This window comes from Gossypium hirsutum, chromosome A04 (genome assembly GCF_007990345.1).
Source record: "Gossypium hirsutum isolate 1008001.06 chromosome A04, Gossypium_hirsutum_v2.1, whole genome shotgun sequence".
Classification (NCBI taxonomy): Eukaryota; Viridiplantae; Streptophyta; class Magnoliopsida; order Malvales; family Malvaceae; genus Gossypium; species Gossypium hirsutum.
Genome location: NC_053427.1, coordinates 6,989,231 through 6,997,665, shown reverse-complemented (window position 1 = coordinate 6,997,665; position 8,435 = coordinate 6,989,231). Strand labels below are relative to the sequence as shown.

The following is an 8,435-nucleotide window of genomic DNA, read 5'->3' as shown; positions in this document are numbered from 1 at the left end:
TTAAAGAGAACTCTATTTGATTGCCACAACAACCGCAAGCCATATACAATAACAGTAGCTATTTGTTTCATAATCTAATTACCAAAGTCACTATTATAAAAGCAAAGCTCATGAACACCACAAAAAAAAGAAAAAACCTGGTGGATACATCATACATTATCAAACATCATTAAACAAAATACAAGAATGATTGTTCTTTTTTTCACTAGATGTGAAACCCTTGTGCTTGGAACATTACTTAAAGATTGAAAGATACAAGATCTTATGTTTTATTCAGAGTGATCGAGCAATATTTTTGAATTCAGTTAAGCAAGATTGAAGTACCTTTTGGCGATTTTGAAGGGATTGTCGTTTGTGTTGCAGTACTTCAATGGCGGCAGGAGAAACAAACATGTCCATGAATTTCTCATCATTTACAGCAAACAGATCCAACCCAAGTTCCACCACAAGCCTGTCTCGGCTGTACCATAAAAAGTAAAGAATTAACGAAGTTGATTAGCTCCAACCTGAAGTGATATGAAAGTACTCACTTCCCAGATAAAGATTAAAAGAAGAAAAAATGAATAGTTTCATTCAAAAGTTTGAATGGGCTTGGTAGGCGTCGGATGTGTCTAATACGAGTAAGTTCAATTTTCGGAAGATCATTACCTCATTCCTATATCTAAATGTGTTAAATAGAAATGTTTTAGAGTGAGTGTGAGTCATTAGTAAGATACGAGCATGCTCAATTTTTCCATGACTTTTAAAAAGATTATAACCTAATTCCTATGTTCAAATATGTATCAAATAAAAATACTTTAGCAAAAATGAATATGAAGCCCTATGTAATGCAGGACAAAACACACCCAACTTTGTAGTTTTGGTATAACTACAGGTGCTCTCATTCGTTTTACGGTATGAGACTTGTCCTAAGCAAATAAAGCCCTCCCAGCAATGTAACCCAAAATTCGAACTTGGTTCAAATGACTGGACAAGAAATCCACTTCCATTTCTTTCAACTTGTTGGTAGAACACACCCCCCTCACATGAAGGAGAAACTGTCCCATGGATTATACTGAATCCGGTCTTATGGTGGTTCTGCTTTCATAAAGTGTATGAAAATAGAGGTTAAAGAACTTACCATGGGGTCAAAAATCCAGAGTTAAGAGTTGATGTCACACTGCGCTCGACAAGAACTTCACGTATCCGTGCAAAATGTTGTGCTGCTAATGAGCAGATTTCTGTGTAAGCTGATCTTGAACCACAATCTCCATTACCAAATAAAAGACTACCGCCATTATGAACTTTCATCAATTGTTCAGGATTTCTATTGCCTATTCTTGCAATACGTTTTCTTGGTCCAACATCAACTTTTACTCCATCACAGGGCTGGTCAGGAGATGGGGTCTCGGGCACAGTCATTTGGCTTTCCCGGTGCACATCTCGAGCTTCCATGCCTTTCCCAGGAGTTTTTTGCCGTGCATTGTTTTCAGGAGGTATGTTCTCCTGATCCCTCATCCTCTCATCATGCGATACTTGCCCACAGTCTGATAGCTCGAACCAAATTGAACCAGCGGATGCTTGGTTATGTCTGAAATATGAGTTTGCACTTGAGCCAAAGCTTCCATGAAAGTCATTCTCATAAAAAACCTGAGAATATGGGCTTGTAACTGAATCAAGATGGTGTCTAACTAGCTGCTTGCACTGTTTAGCCAAATCCTTTATAATGCTATTGTATGCATGTCTTAAAGCTGCATGAAACCCAACATAGCCTTCCATGTCTCCAGTTTTCCTACCATCTGTGCAGTTATAAGAAATAAATAAGTAATGATTTACTAAAACGTAGTTGCAATGAATTTGGAACAATCAACATTCTAAAATCCATCCACAAAGTCATCAATAATAGGATGGTGTAACAAAAATTGTCAAGTGATCAGAGATTTAACTATCATGTGTTTTCTTTTCTATAATAAAAAACAAACCACCGTAAGTTGTCTCCATTTGCCTTTCCTCCTTAGTGGATGTATGAAGACCACGTGAAAAACGATGATGGCTAAAATATCTCATGTAATTCTGGTTTACAGTGAATTTAGACATCTCAAAAGCATAACATTTCTTCTATATTTGAAAGTTGAGAATCCTTATGGATACACCCTAACCTTATGTCATAAAGAACTCAGAAAGGAGTTAGATATGGGAGGTAAATGCTCCATGCAGTTCATGAACTTGTTACAGAGTGGGATAACTAAGATTTCACCCTGTAGATACCAACTCCTGGAAGATAAATACTCTCCAAAATTATGGTTAAAAGTTCTGTTGAAGGGGAAAATGGTTATCAACTATAGTTATGAAAAGAAAAAAGAAACTTAAAGAGCTTCTTACATTCTGATTCCCGGCTGCGGTTCCTCTCTATAGCAATGTCAAAAAGATTGCCTAAAACAAAAGCAAGCCGATCACAAGCCGTGTCAAGGAGAGGAGCAAGCCATGAACGAGCAGCAGTACGTGCAATTTCTGCAGCAGCCTCTGCTACTCCTCTGCCCCCACCACGACCAGCATGTGCAAGTAAGATATTCGCCTCCTGTTTCAGGAAAAAAAATCTATTTACTACTTCATTCACTATCAAAATCAAATGCTCAACCATGACATTCTTGGGGCCAAATTTCATAGTTAAAGTATCTACCTTCTCTCTTGAAACTGGGGGACATTCAATGGAATATGCAGCGCAGCGGAATTCATGCATTACCCTTTCAAAAGCAGCTCCACCATAAAGACGAAGAATAGCATTAGCAGGTTTTATATCAACGGTGACACCTGGCCAACTCCCTATCCCACTCTCTGATCTTTCCTCCTCTGTTGTTTTCCCCCACTGCTCTGGGGCAGGATCAGCTGCTCCATCAATCAAAACTCCCTTAAGCAACAAAAAAATAGTCAAACAAAAGGCTTTTTGACAGAAGCAACAGTTGAGTTCTAAAACATCAGTTGGGGCATGATGAATTCTCAAACCCAAGTCTGAGCAAATAATTATGAGACTGTTTATCTGCAACAAATGAAAACCTGTGTGATAGAGATGTCTCACCACATGATTGCTGATAGAAGCTGCATGCATCATGGCTGATTTTCGAAGATGAGAAACATCAGAAGTTGCTTGTATTTTGGAGTCCAATCTCTCCAACTCAATGTTGACTTCACTGCAACGTTGTTCAAGCAATGCCAGTGTCGCTGGAGCAGCTTCTTTGTATCTCTTTTGAAGTTCTGATTCTAAATACTCCCTTAGTGAACAAAAACCAATATGAGGTTTGAACTTTTCTTCATCGTAACCTCCCTTGATCCCATCATGCAGATAACCTAAAACTTCAGAATCCACTTGGGATATTTGTCTACGGAATTCATCATTTGAAACAGTGCTCCTATCCTTCGGCAATGCTACAAAAAATGGCCGAGTAGTTTCTCCAAGATAACCACTTGCACTCAAATAACGATCCACTTCCCATCTGTCACTAAACTCCTGCATTAAATTTAATTGAATTACCACAATCAAAGTCCTCAGAAGTTACGCGCATATATCAAGCAACAAGTAAGGCTTATTTTTCCCTATAACATCCTCGAAAATCCTTTAGTAGTAGTCAAAATTTTCAAAATAAATAAAATGTGATTTATAAGATCAAGTGGAAAAATGTTAGGAGACCGGGGAAATTTTAAAAACTGATGTAATGAAAAATATTAATCCAGAGTATAGATTAAAATGTAAAGTTTTATAAAATGTTGGGGTCAAAGTAAATAGTTAACAGTAGAAAAGGATTAAATTGAATTAGTGGTGAAATTAGTGAAAAATGGAGAATAATTTTACTAAGAGTTGGTGGGTAATGATAATAGATAGATTTTTTTTAGTTATAATATTTTATTTTTATCATCACTATTATTATATAAAATTGAATTATTTTATTTTATTTTATTTTATTAAATATTAGTGATATTTTAGAAGATAGAGAAAATTTCCAACTTTTATCCATACACATTACCACCATTGGAGAGAAAAAAAACTATCAAATTTAGCTACAACCTAGCAAGTTTAGATTTTAGATAGTGAGTTCATGTTTGAAGAGAGAAATTTAAGATTATGTGAAAAATTAATATTTTAAGAGAAAGACAAGAAAGAAGCTATAAGTAGCTTAGCCAATAGAAAACAAGTAGACAAACTAGAAAGAAGTATAATTTAGCTAAATTAGTAAATACTTTATATTTATTTTTTACCTAATTAGATTTTTTTGAAAATAATAAATTAATGAACATGTTAAAAAATGTGAAAAATTCAAGAAAGTGATAAATGATTGTGATTATTATTAATGTGATTAAATGGGCAAAGAAAGGACTAAATTTTTTAAAATAATAAATTAATGAACATGTTAATAAATGTGAAGAATTCAAGAAAGTGATAAATGATTGTGATTATTGTTAATGTGATTAAATGGGCAAAGAAAGGACTAAATTATAAAATGTTGAAAACTTATATTTGATTATGAAATTATAAAACTTAATTGTGCTTATGATGAATATTGATTCTATAATAATGTTAAAACTCTTGTAGACAAATTTTGATCTTGTAGGATATAGTGGTTCATTGATAAGTGAATGATGAAAGCATGTTAAGTGAAAATTAATTGATTAACTTTATTGCTGCTGTGTACTTTATCTTTGGTTTAATTATTGTAATAAAGATAAATATGTTTATTTATTTATTAAATTAATTAATTAAATTAAATGGTATATTTTGAATTATTAAGTACTTACTAAGTTTTCCCAAATTTAATACGTTTATTTTAAATGCGTAGTTTAGTAAAAATCACTAAGGTAAAATTTGAAGGGTATAGAACTTAAATTTTGGTAATATAATGGAATTGAACAACTTAGATTTTGGTAATGTGATTTTGTGCCTTGGGATGATTTTTTTAGATGGATATACACGTGTTATATGAAGTTTTTGGATGATAATTTGACAAATTTTGAATCCTAAAAATATTTAAAAATGTTATGGAATGATTGATGATATTATAGACTTAGTTTTATATACTTCAAGCATGTTTTGGGTAATTTACCCTCAATTTCACAACATTTGAAATTAGTGTGGCAACATCAAATGACATTAGAGTCCTTTCATCTTTAGTGTGGTGACACTATTTTTCAATGATGAGGCATTGACCCTATTTATCCTATTTTGACTTGAATAAATTTCAAATGATTTTAATTTGTAACAAAACTTGAAAAGAAACTTAGAAATGACTTAAATTAAAATGAATCTATTTATGTTAAAATAAAATTTTAAAATTGATGTTCGAGTTAAGCAGTCTTAGTGTCCAAATGCGACATCATCTGCTCCATATATATCAGTTCATTCCTAGTGAAATATGTTACAGATGCATATTCAGACATAAGTATAGGATAATGGGTATATGAGGCTCAAGAGACCATCTAAATGCATGAAAAAAAGCTTGAAAACAAGTTGAATATGCCCGCATTGAACACATTCCCCGTATTGGACACTTACACCTAAGTACAAGTAACATTGGTTTTTAAATCCCTAATATTATGAGTACTATGTCAACGTAGTGTGAATGTGTCAGCTCAATGTTATATCTCAAAGATGACAAAGCCAAAAAGTAAAGAAACAGAATCTGTACCTTAAGTCTGTTATCAAACTTGGAGACCACAATTACTGTCCTTCTAAAGGTTGGATCAATTTCCCTAATTGAGTCCAACCATAATGATGAGCACCATTCCACACTACTCTGCTGAAGGAACAACAGAATACGATGGGGAGGACTAGCTAATGACTTCACCATGGATAGAATCTCCTGTGGAGTATTCTCTGGTTCTCCCTTCTTCGCCTGCCAAAAAATTTCCAACCATAAAATGTGATTCATAAATAAGATCATTTTACTACAAAGATTTCAATCAATCCAAATCTGAATTTTCCTTTTTCAGATGAATCAGCAAGCTACCTTCAGAACAAATCCTGGGGTATCAATGATGGTGAGGTTAGGACAGTGTGCAAATTCAGCTCTCATTACAATTGGCTTAGGAGAAACAGAAGTTTTAGTCTTTTTCAGAAGTGCCTCGGTTCTTGATTTTATGACATCCGCAATTGTTGATGCTGAAACAACTGGACTTCCATATTCTTCAGAATCTTCTTCCTGTTTTCAATTGTCAATTTTAAGTATCAACGGAAAAGAAGACAATGCAAACATAGGATGCTGCTCAAATGGAGCATTTACTCAATGAAGACCCAGATGTTACAGAAAACTTTTTTCTAGCAAACATTAACCCTATAGTTTAAGATTATTCAGATCTAAAACAAAATAAATCTTTGGTAAATAGTTACATTATCGATATTTTCACTAACTTTATAACAAAATTGATCCGTCTATTTTATTATAAAGAAAAAGCCTTAAATTTTTCGATCATAAATTCTAAATATTTCTTTTGATCATACAGTTTGAAATTCTCCCATCCAAAATCCAGTTATTAATATGATCAATTCTCCCATCCAAAATCCAGTTATTAATTCATATAAATTAAATAAACACAGATAAAAGCCCAATTCAGCATATAACAAAATCAATACAAAACTTTAAATAGAAACATAAAAACAAACCCCAAAAAATAAAGTCATTAAACCAAAAGCACCCAACTCCAAAAGCAAAAACCACCTGAAAGTGACAACGAGGCTCAAGTGCAGAAGGGTCATGAACCATCTGTAAAATGAGAGGTCGACGAGTACCCATTTCAACTTCACGCACATTGAAACGGAATCCAAGCAAAGCTTCAAGGAGAGAGCTTTTGCCATCAGATTGACCGCCGAGGGCTACGATTTCCGGGATCGGCAGCTTCTCTCCGAAGGCCACTGCCATGGCTTGGAGGCGATTGTAGGCTTCGAAACGGGACCGAGATGAGGAAGAATCATCTTCTTGGTGGTGAGAGTGAGATCCTCTAGATTTGTCTACTGGGGTTTTAGTTGGAGTAGGGGTCGCCGTCGCCATTGAAGAGAAAAAATTGAGAGACGGAGGAGACGGAAAGTTAGGCGCTTTAGATTTTGAATTTAAATATTCAAAATATAGACGTTGAAGAATTTTGGGCCGGGGAATTTTGGATTGGGCTGAACTTGACATGGGCTACGCTCACAGCGTTCTTGGTTAAATGCTATTTGTAACAATTTTCGTTTTTTTTCTTTTCGTTCTATATTTAAGATTTTTTTTAAGAAAATAATAATTTTTTTTTACATTAAGCACATAAATTTATAAATTAAAATATTTTTTATTCATGATAAAGATAATTTATATTACATGAAAGTTATCAATTTTCTCTATGAAAATTATTAGTCTTATTTTTTCAAGTTTTCTTTTTTTTTCTTCTTCTAAAATTAGTTATAAATAAAAAAGTCTCTAAAGAAAAATTTTTGCTAGTTTTGTTCAATTTTAGACTGAAATGAAAATTTTCAATATTTAATTTTTTTCTTTTGAAAAAAAAATAAGGAATGGATTCCAATAAATCATAAATATGATTATATTGTCTGTATGGGGGACACGTGTCCTTCACAGTCTAATCCACCAAATGTTGGTAATGTTTCTAATTAATAAAAAAGCCAGACTTGTCAAATTATTTCTTAAGAGGCTTTAATCGACCAAAAACAAGAAACCCAGATTTAAAACCTTAAAAGAAAAATCAAAACAACAAAATAAACAACAAGACTAAATCCAAATTACTCCTAAAATCTGAGAAAACCTAGCAGCTTCACTCGTCTTTCAATCCACACCTCTCATCTACCACCATCATTCCATCTTTTGTCAATCTATACCAATATCGTCCGCGATGGGTTCTTGTAGAAGTACAAATTGTCGGAGTTTCTAAATGTTTTATTCCTCTGACCTATTTAATATTTTAAATGTGTTTAATAATAATTCTTTTTACTTAGTATAATTTTTTAACAAAAAAAAGTGTTGAATAAAATAAAATACAAATAATATAAAAAATTTTAAGTTGATTTTATTATATTAAAAAATTGAAGTAAATTTTTTATAAAATAAAATATTCAAATTAATATATTTATCTGTCATCCAAAACTATTCAAAATAATATAAAAAATTATTTAATAAAATTAAAAATAAAAAAATATATTATCTTTTAAAAACCAATGTTTACTTTTATCAAACAACATAATTTACCAATTTACTAAACAATTTTTTAATATAAATTTAGCACTTATATAATTTAGTAGTAAAAATTCAGCACTTAATTTTTCAGTTAATTAAACACAACTTTAATTCTCAGGTACTTAAACTCATTTAAGCTTAAATTTTTAGCATGAACACATCTAAAACAAATGATACATATTTATTTAATAGAAATGCAAAAGAGGCTCTTTACAATTGCTTGACTAATCTAAGCTTTGTATGCATTCCAAT

The 8,435-nt window shown here is 32.4% G+C and overlaps 1 protein-coding gene across 1 annotated transcript; it reads right to left on the bottom strand.

Annotated features, from left to right (window-relative positions):
- On the bottom strand, positions 1-7,058 carry LOC107948664 (dynamin-related protein 5A). Its single transcript, XM_041110822.1, has 8 exons — positions 6,684-7,058; positions 5,976-6,167; positions 5,655-5,861; positions 3,056-3,484; positions 2,660-2,887; positions 2,362-2,557; positions 1,121-1,778; positions 1-460 (listed from the first exon to the last, which is right to left on the bottom strand). Exons 1-8 carry the CDS (start codon positions 7,011-7,013, stop codon positions 274-276), a joined length of 2,427 nt encoding a protein of 808 aa, XP_040966756.1. The 5' UTR covers positions 7,014-7,058; the 3' UTR covers positions 1-273.
- Between the last annotated feature and the right edge of the window lie 1,377 nt (positions 7,059-8,435).